The sequence below is a fragment of the Gopherus evgoodei genome, chromosome 3 (genome assembly GCF_007399415.2).
Source record: "Gopherus evgoodei ecotype Sinaloan lineage chromosome 3, rGopEvg1_v1.p, whole genome shotgun sequence".
NCBI lineage: Eukaryota > Metazoa > Chordata > Testudines > Testudinidae > Gopherus > Gopherus evgoodei.
The window spans coordinates 78028456-78045867 of record NC_044324.1 but is presented as its reverse complement, the minus strand read 5'-3'; the positions used below and the strand labels follow the sequence as shown (position 1 = coordinate 78045867).

The window sequence follows — 17412 nt, the reverse complement described above, 5'->3', positions numbered from 1 at the left end:
GCATGGGATCACAACACAGAAATTCTGAGGTGCTGGTTCTGAAATCAGAGAGAGAATGGTGGGCAATGGGGGTTGGCTTGGGGTGGAGTTTCCATGTGGGATATGGGAGTTTCTGTGAAGTTCCAAATGTCTGGGAGCACTCGGTCCACACTTTGTTCCCTGGTCTCAGTTCAGGTAGCACTTGTATTCTGTGCCAAATGTTGAAGTTTTGTTGCTGCTAAATTTTTATTTGATCATTCCGTTTTTGAAATTCTTTCAGGCCACTTAAAAGCATCCGTAGCCATCTTCCCATCAGAAGTTCTGCTGGAGATGTTCCAGACGCAAGTGGTGTTGACTGGTATGTCAGAAGAATTTTGTACGGTGTGATGGGATCCCCGGGCTACAGCCTGGGACTGTGGGGCCGCTGTGCCCACTGAACTCTTTCCAGCCTGGGCTGTCTCTCTCAATGCCTTGCTAGTGACCAGCAGCAAACCCTTCCAGGTGCTATCATCACTCAGCACAACTGCATGTGAAGACCCCACACCCATCTAGATTGCATGAAGGCTCCCAGAGCCATTCATGAGTCACACAGGAAAAGGGACCAGCCAAATCCCCCCCGCTCCCAGCCTTGCACCTCAGGAATATACCGTCTTGCACTGCTCAAGGCGAGCAATGCAGATTTATTAATTGGCTCACCACTTCATCAATGGAAAGTGGATATACACCAGCCTTTGCAAAACCTGAGCAGATTTACCCCATGCTTCAGGCAATCTCTCTGGTAAAGGTAAACAGTAAAACAAATTTATTAACTACAAAAGATAGATGCTAAGTGACTATAAGTGATAGGCAAAAAGTCAGAGTTAGTTACTAACAGAAATAAAATATAAGCACGCAGTCTAAACTTTCAACCCAACAACTACACTAAGCTATTTTTCTTACCCCACTGGATACTGCAGTTCATAGTACACAGGTTTCACCTTTGAAATCTGGGCCAGTCCCCTCAGTTGGAGTCTTCAGAGTGTCCTTTTTGCTTGGAGCATAGGTGGGTGAAGGAGAAAGGCCAAGCATGTGACCACTGGATTCTGTTTTACACCCTCAGTCCCATGTGCTTATAAATATGTGCAATATAAATAAGAAGAAAACAAAGAAAGAAGAAGTGGGACCGCTAAACACAGAGGATGGAATGGAGGTTAGGGAAATCTAGGCATGGCCCAATATCTAAATAAATACTTTGCCTCAGTCTTTAATAAGGCTAATGAGGAGCTTAGGGATAATGGAAGGATGACAAATGGGAATGAGGATATGGTGGTAGATGTTACCACATCCGAGGTAGAAGCCAAACTCGAACAGTTTAATGGAACAGCTTTGAGAAGGTAACAGATTTTTTAGACAAAGAAAACGCAGTGGATCTAATTTACCTCGATTTCAGGAAGGCATTTGACATGATTCCACATGGGGAATTATTAGTTAAATTGGAAAAGATGGGGATCAATATGAAAATTGAAAGGTAAATAAGGAATTGGTTAAAGAGGAGACTACAACGGGTCATACTGAAGGGTGAACTTTCAGGCTGGAAGGAGGTTACTAGTGGAGTTCCTCAGGGATCAGTTTTGGGGACAATCTTATTTAACCTTTTTATTACGGACCTTGGCACAAAAAACGGGAATGTGCTAATAAAGTTTATGGATGACACAAAGCTGGGAGGTATTGCTAACACAGAGAAGGACTGGGATATCATACAGGAAGATCTGGATGACCTTGTAAACTGGAGTAATAGTAATAGGATGAAATTTAATAGTGAAAAGTGCATGGTCATGCATTTAGGGATTAATAATAAGAATTTTATTTATAAATTGGGGACACATCAGTTGGAAGTAACAGAGGAGGAGAAGGACCTCGGAGTATTGGTTGATCACAGGATGACTATGAGCTGCCAATGTGATATGGCCGTTAAAAAAGCTAATACAGTTTTAGGATGCATCAGGAGAGGTATTTCCAGCAAAGATAAGGAGGTGTTAGTACCATTATATAAGGCACTGATGAGATCTCATCAGGAATACTATGTGCAGTTCTGGTCTCCCATGTTTAAGAAGGATGAATTCAAACTGGAACAGGTTCAGAGACGGGCTACTAGGATGATCTGAGGAATGGGAAACCTGTCTTATGAAAGGAGACTCAAAGAGCTTGGCTTGTTTAGCCTAACCAAAAGAAGGTTGAGGGGAGATATGATTGCTCTTTATAAATATATCAGAAGGATTAATATCAGGGAGGGAGAGGAATTATTTAAGCTTAGTACCAATGTGGACACAAGAACAAATGGATATAAACTGGACACTAGGAAGTTTAGACTTGAAATTAGACAAAGGTTTCTAACCATTAGAGGAGTGAAGTTCTGGAAAAGCCTTCCAAGGGGAGTAGTTGGGGCAAAAATCATATCTGGCTTTAAGGTTAAGTTTGATAAGTTTATGGAGGGGATGGTATGATGGGATAGCCTAATTTTGGCAATTAATTTAGCAGTTGATCTTTGATTATCAGCAGGTAAGTATGCCCAGTGGTCTGTGACGGGATGTTAGATAGGTTGGGATCTGAGTTACTATAGAGAATTCTTTCCTGGGTGCTGGCTGATGAGTCTTGCACACATGCTCAGGGTTTAACTGATCGCCATATTTGGGGTCAGGAAGGAATTTTCCTCCAGGCAGATTGGCAGAGGCCCTGGAGGTTTTTCACCTTCCTCTGCAGCATGGGGCATGGGTCACTTGCTGGAGGATTCTCTGCAGTTTGAGGTCTTCAAACCACAATTTGAGGACTTCAATAACTCAGATATAGGTTAGGGGTTTGATATAGAAGTGGATGGGTGAGATTCTGTGGCCTGCATTGTGCAGGAGGTCAGACTAGATGATCATAATGGTCCCTTCTGACCTTAAAGTCTATGAGTGTGTAGATAAAATATTGAACAAACTGGGATGCAGGAAGATTTTGTGCTAGAATTAGGAGGATTACTGTGTGGTTTATCTGAGTGTTTCCCAATAATATTAATTCTTTGAACTTGCTGAAAATGAAAGAGAATACTGGACTAAGATAAATGTGATTGAATTTAGCTGCTTTGATGTTTCTTAAACAAATCTTTGGATAGAAAGTAATTTCTCAACCTTGTCTGCACATACTGTATAATTTAAAATTTTTGACAAGTTCACTGGGTTGCAAATCTCAGTGATGTCCAGGTTATAAATTTCACTTCAATGGTTTTGCCACTCTTAAAGAAATAAAACAAAGCATAATAGAAACCTTTTCCACCATATTTCAAGCACTGGGTTTACCTCTGTTTTTCAAAACTGTTTCCTTGACTGAATCCTTATTCATATTCAGTCCTTTAACACGTGTGAAAAGCCAATAATTCAAATATTCAAATAATTCAAACCCAAATAAATAGATTAAAAGATTCTCAGGGTTCTGATTTGCTGTCAAGAGACTACTCTGTGTGTAAACAAGGCAATAACAGTCATGCCTACAGAGTGGATCAAATTTTGTAATATCAGATACTGATAGAAGTGAGTCCTAAAGTATTATAAAAATGAAGCTCCAAGCCAATCTTTGTACACACACACACACACACACACACACACACACACACACACACACACACACACACACACACACACACACACACAAAATTGCACGAGGAGGCAGCTTTGAGTCCAAAAACCTTCCTTAAAAGCCTTTGATATATTGAGTTTCACTATTCCTCTTTTCATTAGATAACCAGAAGTTCAAGTTACGACATTTGGTTGCTCTTTCGCAGGCTTCTGTTTCATAGCTCAAAATGTTGCTGATAACAGACATTTTGAATGCAGTGTTGGTGGGCTTGCTCCAGCCAGATCTAACAGTCTGAACTGCATCACAATCACTTCAGTATATTTTTCTTCCAAAGAATTCACTAGTAAAAGGAGACTTCCGTGTTCTTTGCACATGCCTTCATTAAGGACAAATGCTAGGACCCGGACTCCTGTGTAGGCTGCTCTGCAAAACTCTAGTAAGACATTTAACTCATCTCCTGCTGTAAAATAACCTTCATTGGATAAAGATGATTTGAATAATGACCTACTGAGAGGCCAACTATTGTGCCATACGAGAGTAAGCTGGAGATATTTCTCATAAATGAGAAGTAGAAAGACTTAATAAAGAGTTTGATTTATTAATTTTTCTAAGCCATGTAACATCTGACGTGGCTTTCTGTGATAAGAGAAGGTTTTGACAGAACTGAAATCCTTTTTCTGACTCTGTGTGGTCTCTAATTAAATGATTCACTGAGGCTCACTGGACTCAACTGCCTCTTAGCTTTTCCAGAAGTGTTAAGGCTTTTTCCTCAGTATTTAATCTGTCCAGAACCTCTAGAAGAAGCAGCGTGAATTGTTTGTTTACTCTAATGGCTTTATGCTTTAAGTGTGTCACCAGACCCCAGTGCTAAACACTTCATGGTTAAAACTTGCTTTCCTTTGCTGTCTTTTGCCAGGATATGGTTCTTAAAAATGACATTTTTGGAAACTAGATACTGGAACTTTGGGAAAGTCATTAATACAACCTGCCCTTGCAAAGGATCTTCATGGCTCTTCATTCAGAAAGGCTTTGTTCTTCCAACCAGCCTTTTGAGGATTTTGGAGTAAGCACAAGATCCTTTGTGGAGTACTAACAATTGGACTAGGCCTTGCGTCAAAGGTACCCAAGCTGGGGACCTTTCTGAAGAGGAGCCAAACTGAGAGTTAATATGAAGCGCAAAAAAAAAAAAGTCCACCACTCTATTGTCTATTGGCTCCACTGGAAAACACCGCTCCTCCTGGAAAAGAAATGTATCAGAAATGGGCAGAGAAAAGGATTTGCCACTTACGGCACATTCAGTGTGGCTATGTTAGAGATTCAGATACAAATATATGAAGTTGTGTGTTTGCAAATGAGAGATTAATGCAACTAACAGCTGTGCTGTTATACAGCCTGGGGATGAGGGGGCACAACTATTGAACTTAATGTGCAGCACCTCCTCGGACTCACTTAGCATTTAGTACAGGATTCAGGGTCTTCATCAATTAGTGTAACTGTAATTTGACCTTCTGTACAAACCCCCCTGCCCACTGAAACATTTATTTTCCTACTTGTCACCATAAACTTATCCAGGTATTTTTTCCATATCTCATTTAGCCTCCTCTCCTCTAATGATAGCCCAGAATAATTCAGCACCTTACCCTGGTCTTCATTTTGACAAGCAATAAACTCACTCTTATCTTGTTTGACGTATGAGTTTGGCTTGTGCAGCTAGTTGAAATTTCAGACGTGGCAGGAGGGAATGCTCCATTGCAGAAGCATGAATTGAGTCTGAAATTAAAGCTCCATTTAGTTTAATTGTCCTTGATTTTATCAAGCATGTGAAATGACTGATTCTGTATACAAAAATAAATACATAGGAAGGCAGCTCAGAAATGTCTTCCTTTCAACAGTAGCAATTTTATAAAGTCTCCTGTTTTGTTCTATGGTCCTGTGTTCATTCTCAAAACTGGTCACATCTTTCTAATAAAGGCCATTTTGGTAACTATAGGATCCATTGTCATTAGAGATGAAAAAGATCCTATTAGTTCATTGAGTCCCAGTCCTGGCAAAAGCAAAGGACAGTCTCCCAACAGAAGATGAGTGATACTATGGGTGACACTATATCTTGTATTAGTATTTGACAGATTTCATGTTTTATATTTTGTCCCTAGAATGAGCAAATGATTTGGATAGCTGCGCTGTGCAATATTGATTTGTTTCAATCCAACAGGTCTTCCATGCCTCGAAATGAAGGGTGCATATTCTTGCTTCTGTCAAATTGACTGACTACATCAGGAAGGTCTAGAAAGATTTTTCCAAAGGGAACATAGAATTTTCACCAGTATTTTTCTGTCCCTTCAGTATTTTTATTATTAATTTACTACAGAACCCAAAAGTGTGCTAAGTGCCTTACTGTACAAACCAAAGGGTTTGAGTTTTACCTTTTCTCCCTAGGAATAATAATATCTGCTCTTATATAGTGTTTTTTCATCAGTAGCTTTCAAAATGCTTTACAATCTTTTATATGTATTTATACCGGTGAGGTAGGAAAGTGCTGTGATTCCCATTTTACATAAGGGGACCTGAGGCACAGAGAGACTACAGGCTGGTTTACACTACAGCTGCTATTGTGGCACAGCGTCAGGATAGCATGGACCCTTCCTACATCAACAGAAGGGTTTTTGCCATCCCTGTAGTTAATCTGCCTCTCCAAGAGGTGGTAGCTAGATTGATGGAAGAATTCTACCACTGACCAAGCTGCATCTACACTGAGAGCTAGGTAGCCCTAACCATGGCTTCAGGCTTCAGGGCTGAGAAACTTTTCACAGCCTTGAGAGATGTTGATCTAATTTTTAAGTGTGGGCTAGGTCAAAGTGACTTGCCGAAGGTCACACAGAAAGTCTGTGGTGGAGCCAGGAATTGAATTTAGGTCTCCCGAGTCCTAGGCTAGAGCGCTAAGCACTAGATGTTATGCTAAACTGAGTAACTACAAATACTTTGGAGCAGTGTTTCTCAAACTGGGGTCCATGAGGGTACTCCAGGGGGTCTCTGGGCCCCGCTGACCAACTCCTCCCCCTCTCTCCCAGCCCCTCCTGCACACCGGGGAGCAGCTGGGAGGGAGGGGAAGGAGTGGTGACGGGGACACTCAGGGGAGGAGGCAGGGAAGAGGGGAGGGAAGAGGTGGGGTGGGGTCTTGGGGGAAGGAGTGGAGTGTGGGGCAGGGCCTGGGCTGAACAGGGAGCTTGTGGGTCCGCAGCAAAATTTTGACTCAAAATGGGGGTCCTTGGGTTACTAAAGTTTGAGAACCGCTGCTCTGGAGGATTCCACAGGGAGTGACAGGGTGATTGTGCAAAAAGTAAGGTGCTATTCCCCTCTTTAGACACAATGGCATCGCTATAGTTAAAACCATAGCACAGTGCCCTCTCTTTACAATTTTCCAGGTTTGCCTGAGCCCATTAGGAATGCCTCAGGATTTACAGTGTTACCTCAACTTCCCTATTTCCTACAGGGACTACTTAGAATACTGCAGATTCTGGGGTAAAGTTTTATTGTTATCTAAGGCTATTGGCAAATATGTAAAGCCTGACCACTGTACCTAGTTTGAAAAATGCATTGGTGTGTTTTATTCTGCTCATGTTTTAGTCTCAAAGAAAAACCAGCTGATTGGTTTTCTTAGATAATAAAACTCTTCTAACAAGTTATGGCCTCAAAAGAAACTCCTTTCAAAATAGTTTCCAGCTGAAATCAAAAGACTTTTTTTCTTTAATATGGTAACAATATGGGGTAGTTCTCCACTGGTGTACATTGTCATAGTTCCATTAGCGTCAATGGGGTGATAAAAATTTACACCAGATGAGTACGTACTCCTTTGGGTTTTAAAAAAAACCCACTGATAGCAGAAATGTGATGAAACTGGCTTATTCTGAATATACATTCCCTTTTTTATTCTTAGTACAGAGAAGGAAATCTTTTTAATATAAGATGGGGGAAAAAAGACATTCTGAATGCAAGAATTACCACTTTTACTTTACTTGCTTTGCATGGCTTTGACATAAGACATATGATCCAATTTGGATTAAAACATGAATAAGCTAGTTATGCTCCTACACATTTTTACATATTCCTATACTGATATTTTCCTACCAGATGATTTCTGAAAGGAATAGGACTGGTTGTGACTTACACAAAGTGGGACTTCTGTTGTCAAAGCCATCAGAACTAATCTACCACATCTTTTTTTAAATGACCAGAAATGTCAATATACCAATAGTTGTAATAGTTCACCTATTCCCAATATCATCTTCCTCCTTCCCTGCCTTTCTGCACTGTACTACAATACTTTCCACTCCTGGTGTGCCTTCCATTTGAAATTCTCATCCTTTACAAACATTAAGCATCACAACACCTTAGAAAGGTAGGTAAGTATTGTTATTCCCATTTTACAGATGGGGAAACTGAGGCATGGGGCTTGAGGGACAAATTGTCAGTGACCCAACTTCTTTAAATGTATTAATTTATCATTTATTTAGTTTTGTTTACACACCAAAAAGAAGTGCTTAGTGATTCACTCTGCATGCCTTTAACGTAACCTGAAATATATAACAAAAGTAATACACAAATGTAATTGATGTGCAGCGCTGCAATTCAGTATATTCCACTACCAGCAAGTAGCAACTGAAAGCTCAAATTGTGTCCCATATGCCTACACCTGAGTGAATGACACTGTGATCTGGCAGTTGCCCCTCTCCCGTCCCCAGCCTGCCCTTCTACTATAACCATAGAACCATCAGAAGACTCGCTACCTCACCCCGAGTTGAGAATCTCTTTTCTGTGGGGGGTGGGGGGCACACTGAGGTTTTGCCTAGGGCAGTGGTAGTCTTGTATATCACATGTGCTGCCTAGTTTATGGAAGGTGAGCGCCCTCTCAATTTCTATAGTGCACAGGGCCCCAGCCTTCTTCAACCAGGGACTGCCCCACTGTTATTTAGATACTGATAAGGCCTCTATCACCATAGGATCTGACCTTCACTCCCTACCCCCATCGCTTTGTCAATTTCTTGCTACAACATGATGCTTATTCTTCTTGTTTCTGCAATTTTGGCTGCCTGATGGTTTTACCCTGATGGCCTGAAAAGAGATTATTTCCATTGATTGCACTTTGAGGCCTTTTGCAGAGGGGTAGCAACTTTGTTCACATGAGCAGCAAATTTAATTTTTTCCTCCTGCTATACATTATAGAAGAAAGTGCCAGTGCAGTCTGTAGTCAAACATCACCTACTGTCAAATATGAAATATAAATCTATCAGTAGCAAGACTTGAACTGACCTCTGGAGGAGCACAAAGTCGGTGGAGAACTAGTTTCCCTAATAAATGCCTATTTACAAGCACAGATTTCTACAAACATCTGACCAAAAGATTTCTCTATGAAACCAAATGGGTACTATAGCTGACTGTGTCTACAAATAAATTGGCATAATTCATGGTACAGCAGAATGACTCACAGGTGCAATTATCATACATTCACATCCTGAGATGAAAGTGCATGCTATACCTTTACTTGCTGTTCAGTGCCTCTGATGATTTGAGAGTTTCCTGTTCCTCTGGGCTATCATATACCTGATTTGCCTGAGAACATCTTGAAACTATGTCATACCAATGCTGTCTTGCTGAAACTAGTCTGCAAAGCAGCAACCATAGATTAATGGCTGGTGCAATATCCAGCAACTTTGTCAAATGCTGTATTCTCCACCTCCCTGAAACCTGTAGTTATGAAACTTTGTGGATGTTCCTTTTGCCCTATAGTCCTGATATTTCTATTTATAATATTCTGTTCCTTACTGTGCTTGCATAGTCTAAGGGTACTGTGAGGATAGCTGTATGAGCAAAGCTGAATTTTTTTAATCATAATTTTTTTTTAGAAGTCTCATCCTAAGTTTTATAAAATATTTTTTCTAGTTCTTCGGGCAAAAAAATAACAACATTGGACATGCCCCTCAGTGTCCTTGGTAGCCACTGCAACACCAATCAGTGATATTGACCTGTACCAAATAGCATTTCCTGTCATAGTTGTTTACACTTTCAGTGGAAAATATGGCCAAGTTATTTGCACTAATGGAACATAGCAAATTTGAAAATGTTCATGCCCATGATGAGTTCCATCATTTTCATACAGATTGGAAATGTACGGTTAGGAAGAGATTGCCTCCGAGCTCTGTCTCACCTCTCTCCCTCCCTCCCTCACCCCACATCTCTATGTGATGGGTCTGTGCATACAGTATATGTGTGCTTAACCCTAGAAGCCTGTGCTGTCACTCAAAAAGATCTTCCTGGAGCTGACACTGATCTGGGCATAGGCTTGCTTGTGCTAATGCAATGTGAAAGAGCAATGAAGCTCTCATCTGTCAGCTCTATATATGAATTTAAATTAAACCTCATTTAGCTAGGTGCTCCCCTTTGATTTACTGGCAAATACCGCTCACTGTTTGGGGCTTGTTAAATTTCTAGCAAACACTTCACTGACCAGCTGTTCCTATTAAGTCCTAAGTGTGCCACAGAGCAGGGTCAATTCTGCTTCACTTTTGATAGCTCTTACATGTTGTCCCTGTGGAGTTTTTCACAGGCAGGGTATTATATCCATCACACTGGGAGATGTCTGGTTAATATGAATAAAATATTCTTGGTCCTCAGCCTCTGTTCCCTCCAGTTCTCACATTTGTCTGCTATGAGTGAATAAAACCTCTAATAAGCTCCCTGTCAAGAGATGAGGTGGTATCATTTTTTAATTCAAGCATTTCTTTTTATTATTGAATGCTGTTTGCTATGAACTAGTCAGTCATTTTTCAGATGAGTGCAAAAGAAACTTTTCAGAGCTGCTGCAAAGTTGCAAGTATTAGGTAGAAATCAGAGCTTGCTTCCATTTTCTTCATATCTCACTGGATAAGGGTGAGGATTCTGCATTCAGAAGAGGCTATTTTTAACATCCAGCAAAATATTTCATGCACACAGTAAAAATGCTAGAGATTTGAGTTCTCCTGACTCATTATGGTACAGTAACGAGATTTTACATTTATATAGTGCCTCCATTCTGAGTGATCCCAAAGTAGTTCACAAACAATAGACAAACTTCAAACATACAGCACTGAAATGCAGCTCCTTCTGGGGTGGAGCATAGAAAGAAATTAGTGCTCATGGCACAGCAGTAGAGGGAGGAAAAAAATTGGCCAAGGGCATCAAGGCAAACCCCTACTTTGATCAAATATGCCATGAGAGCTATCATGTCCATGAACAGTAGAACAAACCTTGTTTTTTTAAAGTTCTAATCTGAAACATCAACATGTGGTAAACTGCATGGAACTTAATTTAGCTAGCTTCCAGGATCAAGAGCTATGTTGACCCTGCCAGGATCTGAGAGAGTTGTAAGTATTCCATACTTGACGCTCAAGACCATTATTATATTTTATTAATGTCTCACTTTGCTTTATTATTTATTCATGTGGCATTTATAGTATGCATGGTGCTTTACAGATCAGCAAAGGCACAGTTTCTACCCTGAGGAGCCTGGGCAATTTAAGGCCCCAATTCTGCAAAGATTTAAACCAATATTTCATAGGACTTTTCATAAGCACAAAGTTAAGGAGATGGGTAAGTCTTTACATGGTCAGAGCCTGAGTGAAATAACACTTCCTGTGATGGAGGGAGAACCCTCAGGCAAGTGGGTGGCAATTGGTCTGAAAATTATATAGTGTAAGGCCCTGAGGTTTCCTGTTCACACATTAAACATTGTGTTAGTTCCTAAATGAATTTTTTTACCAGTGTTTTCTTATGCTGGTGTGGGAGTGGAACATCATCACTCTATTCCCACTGGCTGTGTGTCTGATGCATGTAGATCTAAATTTTCAGTCAAATGGGATTTAGTCAATTGGGATGCGTTAACACAGAACTAGAACTGGGGACTATGTAATTTTTCCTCTTACCTGTTCATTGAAAAATTAGCATGGATATGTTCTCGGGGATCTGCCAGTAATCTATATTCAAAATTATATTACCAGTCATTAATCATTATGTAATATTTATAGGCAAAGATTTAATCGCATCATTTGAAAATTCTGTGTGTGCCTGTGAAGACATCACACAGTATTCCCAGTCCTGTCAGTTCTACTTAGAGTTCGTTTGCTGCCATCAGACTCTTTGTAGGACTGGACTCGTTGTCCTCTTTTTAATGCTAGGCAAGTTGCAAATTGGCCTAGAAATGTAAAAGCTCTTCTGATCTATAGGCACCCTCTCTCCCCCTTTTAGCTTTAGAATGGCTGAAGGCATCCATTAGAACAGTTAGGAAATGAATAAATGAATGTAAGAAATACAGTTTGTTCTCAGATCTCTCGACTACCAATACTCAAGTATTTACAGACTTTAGCCCAAAGAGATCAGGGGAATGACCTACACCTCTGAAAGCATAATTCTGAGTTTATATCATCTGCCACCGAGATAGAGGGGAGACTTACTTTCCCACCTGTAAGTGAATTGAAAGGTACATGCGAGATTAGAGATGACGCTATCTTTATTTGTAACCAAGCTGTCACTCCTGATAAGGAAAGGCCACTGACCTTTCTGCGTAGCTCAAAAGCTTGTCTCTCTCACCAACAGAAGTTGGTCCAATAAAAGATGCTACCTCACCCACCTTGTCTTGCTAAGGAAAAGTTAGGGCAGTTATCTGACGAACTGCTTTTTTCTGTAAGTAAAGGAAATGGCCCCTCAGACTCTTGTCAAGGTGGCTGGAAATTCTTGACAATGTTATTTTTATACATGGAGTGCCTTATACCAGTAAGCTTGGCCATGTGTCTCACTGCACCACATGGAAGAAAGGAGGATGCTGTCTCTCAGTCATATGTTGGAAGAGACACTAGAGGGGGAGGGCACTTGTTCAGATTCAGCCACCAAACTGAAAGGAGGGTTGGGGGCGATTTTCCTGCCTCTGTTGGAGTCAGCCCCTCTCTGCATCCTGTTAAATCATCCCTGCCAGATATGACTCATCCCTGGGGCTCATAAAAATACTTCTGAGTAGCTTATTTTCTTTTGCCTTTCAAATGGACTGAGAGAGGTAGTAGGAATTTTCAAAAGATATCCCTAGGGGAAATTATTCCTTAGCACTGCCTCAAGCTCTTTAAACCCTCACTCATTTTTAGTGCTATAAACAGAGCACTGTACTATAGTATCAATCCATTTGGTGTTTTTTTCAGGAGCAAAATTTAAACATTGTCAACATAAGTTGCCTCTTTCATTTGTCATGATTACGAACATATATTTTTGTCTAAATAGGAAGGGAAAACAAATTAATAGATTCCTTAGTCCCTCCCACCCTCCTCTCTGCAAATACATGTGGGCATGGGTCGTTGGCATTATCACAGGTTTAAGGGAGGGGGGATTTTTGGGTGGCCCTTGTTAAAATACTGGCAGCATATCACTTGCTGTGAAACACAGGGGACGAACATTGGTATCTGCTGAAAATAGCAGCATCCTTAAGATTCTGTCATGTTATTCTAAGGGGAGTTTTCTGGCAAACCTTAACAGCTTTCTCACTAAATCAAGGTTTTGAACTTTAATATCTTAGATCTGAATATTGGAAATGTTATATCACGTTAAGCATCATCTATTGATATTTTGGCTGTAGCATATTTAATAATTCACAGAAAGATTAACATTTAATTAACATAATACTAGAAATTACAGTTTTGATAAATTCTCACTGACTTCTCTTGCATTAGACACACAGGAAATAATCTTGAGGGCTGTCATTTAAAAAATAAAAGTGAAACAGCAGGGAAACGGGGTAAGTAATGACCCTTGCAAAAACGTGTGACAGTATTTTTACAGTGATGGTCCATACAACTATTTTACAGTAGCAATACTGTGATGTTTGGGAAGTTACTATACAATACCCTAAGTCTCCTTTGTGTAAGAGTAATTGTAGTAGACTGAGCTAGCTGCTGATGCTACACTCTAGGCTTCTGTGAAATAGCTACCCTGCTGGGATTGTTCATAGCATGTTGTGATCATCATCATAAGGTTGCCACCTGGCTAGTTTTCAACAGGCTGTGCTGTGTGTGTGTGTGCGCGTATATGTATGTTTTGGGGGGTTAGTTTCCTTTTGCATAAAAGCCAGTGCAAGCTAAGCAGAAACCAGGCTGTTTTGACTTCTGCTTCTATGAGATAGAGGTGAGCAATTTGTCATTTTGACATTTTCAATTAAAAAGAAACATTTTACCATTCCTGAAATCAAAATGTTTCATTTCAGTTTGTTGAACTGATTCAAAATGGTTCATTTTGAACATTAAACTGCATTTTCCCACAATGGCCCATTGCCTCCTGGGAGCTGTAGGTCAGGAGCCTGATGCCCCTGCTCTCCTTATAGGCCAGGTTCCCTGACTGGACTGCATCTCCTATAGTGCACCATGCAGAGCTTGGTCAAAGGGAAATAGACATGACATCACAGAATGAATGCAGCGTTCAGAGGGGGTCTGAACTACAACTCCTGTTAGGCAACGTGCAGACAGGGAAATGCAGTTTAAGGTTTTACTGAACTGATTCAGAATGAAATATTTTGGGTCAGTTCAATGAAATAAAATATTCTGATTTAGGTCCAGCTGACCTGAAACAAAATATGTCATTGTAATTTTCCCAATGGAAAATGAAATTTGATTGGAAAAATGGAAAGTTTCAATTATGCAGAAATGGCATTTTCCAACAGAAAAATTCCCAGTTAGCTCTAGTCTCCATTTTTGCTGATGACCATTCTATTGTTGTAGCAGGTCCTGGTCATGCAGAGAGCTGAGGCTATCCCTGTGTCTGCTCAGGCTCAGCCCAGGCCAGTTGGGATGTGACACCCTCACCTAGCGAGCCATGGATAGAAGAAAGCAACATAAAATATTAACAAAAATCATTCTAGATTATCTGCAAGCACTAAAGGCTTCTGACAGAGCAGCTAACTGACTTTAGGGTGAGAAAAATCAGTTATGAATTAGGCATTTATCATTGCAAAAAAGGGGTAAAATCATAATTTTGCTTTAAAAAAAACCAACAAAATTTCAGTGTAACCTCCACCCCCTTTGCAAGGGGGCAGTGCCCCAAGAGAAGTGACACATGTTTTGGACCCCCAGTGGGGTCGAAACACAGTGTCCTGCACTGTTGACTTCCCCAAGTTGCTGAACGGAAGGGGGAGGTCACAAGCCTGTCATCCTGCTGAGCCTGTTCCCTCAACCAGTGGGAAGAGGGGACATGACAGCAGTCACCAGCAGCTAATGAGATGGCAGGAGACAGCCAGACAGCACAGGAAATGGTCTGACCATGTGAAGAGCCCTGGATGCCTGGGAAAGCTATAATTAGCCCTGCTTCTTCTCTGTGTGGCAGAGACCAGCTGGGGAGTGGAGGAGAGAGAAGGTCTGCCTACAGCTGGCCAGTGCGGCACTTGGCCCTGCACCTGGCCTGACTGCATCACTTCCAGGCTCAGGAACCAGCCTGTCTTTCCCCTCATCCTGTTTAAAAGCCTCAGGAGGGGACAATCCTTTCCTCCTACAACCTGCCTGCCAGCAACAGCAGGAAACGGACTGTCTCGCCTGACTGTACCCTGCTTGCCCTGCAGCCAGCCAGTGCTGGATTCCAGACTCCAATTTATCAAAATCCCTCAGCATTTTAGCTCTATCCTCCAAAGTATTGGCAACCCCCTCCCCCCCAGCTTTGTGTCATCTGCAGACTTGATCAGTGTGAGCTCTATTCCTACATTCAGGTAATTAATAAAGATGTTAAACAACACAGAACCCAGAACAGATCCCTGTGGAACCCCACTTGAGACCTCCCTCCAATCCAACATTATTCCAGTAACAGTCTTTGTTTGCAGTTGTTTAACCAGTTATGTATCCACTTAATGGTAGTTCCATAAGACCACATTTCTCCAGCTTGCTTATCAGAAAGTCATGGGCAACTGCGTCAAAAGCCTTGCTGAGTCCAGGTATATTATATCCAATGCATTCCCCCTATCCACCTAACCAGTTACCCTGTCAAAGAAGGAAACCAAGCTGGTTTGGCATGACTTGTTATGGGTAAATCCATGCTGGCTACTATTGGTTACCCAGTCATCCTTCAGGTATTTGCAAATTGAATGTTTTACGCATTGCTTTAGTAGCTTCCCAGGTATCAAAGTCAGACTGACTAGTTTATAGTTCTCCAGCTCCTTCTTTTTCGCCTTTTTAAAGATGGGTACTACATTAGCCCTTCTCCAGTCTCCCAGGACCTCTCCTGTCATCTGTGAGTTTGTAAATATTGTTACCAGTGGCTTCGAGATTTCCTCAGCTAATTCCTTCAGTATCCTTGAGTGAATAGCATCTAGCACCGCTGATTTGAATTCATTCAAATTGGTTAAAAGATCTCTGACATGTTCTTTACTTATATTGATCTGCATCCCTTCCCCACTTCTCTAGTCATCCGGTCACATGTTATTTTTTGTGAGACGACTGAAGCAAAGTAGGCATTGAGCAGCTCTGCTTTCCTATCATCATCTATTACCAGCTCATCTCCACTGAGCAGCCAACTTACACCATCCTTGATCTTTCTTTTTTGTCTGACATGTTTGAAGAACCCTTTCTTGTTGTCTCTAACATTCTTTGCCAGCTGTAACTCATTCTTTGCCTTGGCTTTCCTGATTTTGTCCCTACACACTCATGCTATCCCATGTGTGCTTTCCTGGTGACATGCCCATCCTTTCATTTCCTGTATGTATCCCTTTTGGGTTTTAGATGACTAAAAAATGTCTTGTCCAGCCATATTAGCCTCCTGTGGCACTTTCTATCTTTCCTCTGTGTTAGAATACCTCCATGTTGAGTCTGTAGTATTGCATCTTTTAGGAACTGCCAACTCCCTTTGACTCCTTTTCTTTCCAAGGGACCTCGCCTACTATTTCTCTGAGCTGTTGAAATCTGCTTTTCTGAAGTCCAGTGTCCTTGTTTTGCTGTTCTCATGTCTTCCTTTCCAATGGACCTTGAATTCTATCAGTTTATGATCACTTCCTCCCAGGTTCCCGACCACCCTCACATTGGCAACTAATTCATCACTGTTGATTAAACCAGATCCAAAATGGATGAGCCCCTAGTTATTATGCCTCCAGCTGCAGTCACTCCTGTGCCTGCCTTGTTACTAGCCTTGCTCCTACCCTGATCCAGTCCACCCCCCTGCTTACTTCCTGACACTTGGCTGTGACTCCAGGTTTCTGGCTCTGCCTCTGATTCCCAATTCTATTCCTAGCTGCTGACTCCTCCTCCAACAACTAGGCCTGACCACCCACACCAACATTTGTGACAGGTGCTATTGACTTTATATGTTGCCTACTCTCTATTTCTACCAGCCATGTATTTGGAATGTAAATAAGCTCATCAGACACATGTTCCATTTTATGAGACCAGAACTGCATAAAAGAGTGTAGCAGAATATGAATAACCCATTTTTGGCACATCCTAGGCTTTGGAACTGATTTATATGAGTCAGAAATAGGCACTGTGTGAAAAGGGCTCACTTACCAACATGGAAGGAAGAAGTAGGAGACTCTTGTGATGGGTTCAATCACAGACACCCCCTTAGGACTGTCACCTGATGCTCTGAGACTACCTCTGAGTCCGTTTTCTCTGCCAGTTTGGGTCTCCAGAACCCTGCCTTTTTGAGCCACATATGCCAGTCTGCTCCAACGCAGACCCGGGGTCTGAACCACGCACCCCAAAGCTTCAGACTTAACTGAAAACAGCTTAAGAAGTGCTCTTGTCTCCAGCACCCAGACACCCAACTCCCAATGGGATCCAAACCCCAAATGACTCTGTT

The 17412-nt window shown here is 41.4% G+C and overlaps 1 protein-coding gene across 2 annotated transcripts in view; it reads left to right on the top strand.

The window, feature by feature from the left end:
* Window positions 1–17117, top strand: part of RNGTT (RNA guanylyltransferase and 5'-phosphatase) — a 425454-nt gene extending 408337 nt beyond the window's left edge. Inside the window, exons 16-17 of one of the 2 annotated variants that reach the window (XM_030555911.1) lie at window positions 260–337; window positions 17059–17117. In XM_030555911.1, the coding sequence (XP_030411771.1) occupies window positions 260–337; window positions 17059–17102 (122 nt within the window). In that variant the 3' untranslated portion in view covers window positions 17103–17117. Of the gene's footprint in view, window positions 1–259; window positions 338–4489; window positions 4539–17058 lie in introns of those variants that run through there. The other variant, XM_030555913.1, reaches the window with a different exon arrangement.
* The last annotated feature ends 295 nt before the right edge of the window (window positions 17118–17412 follow it).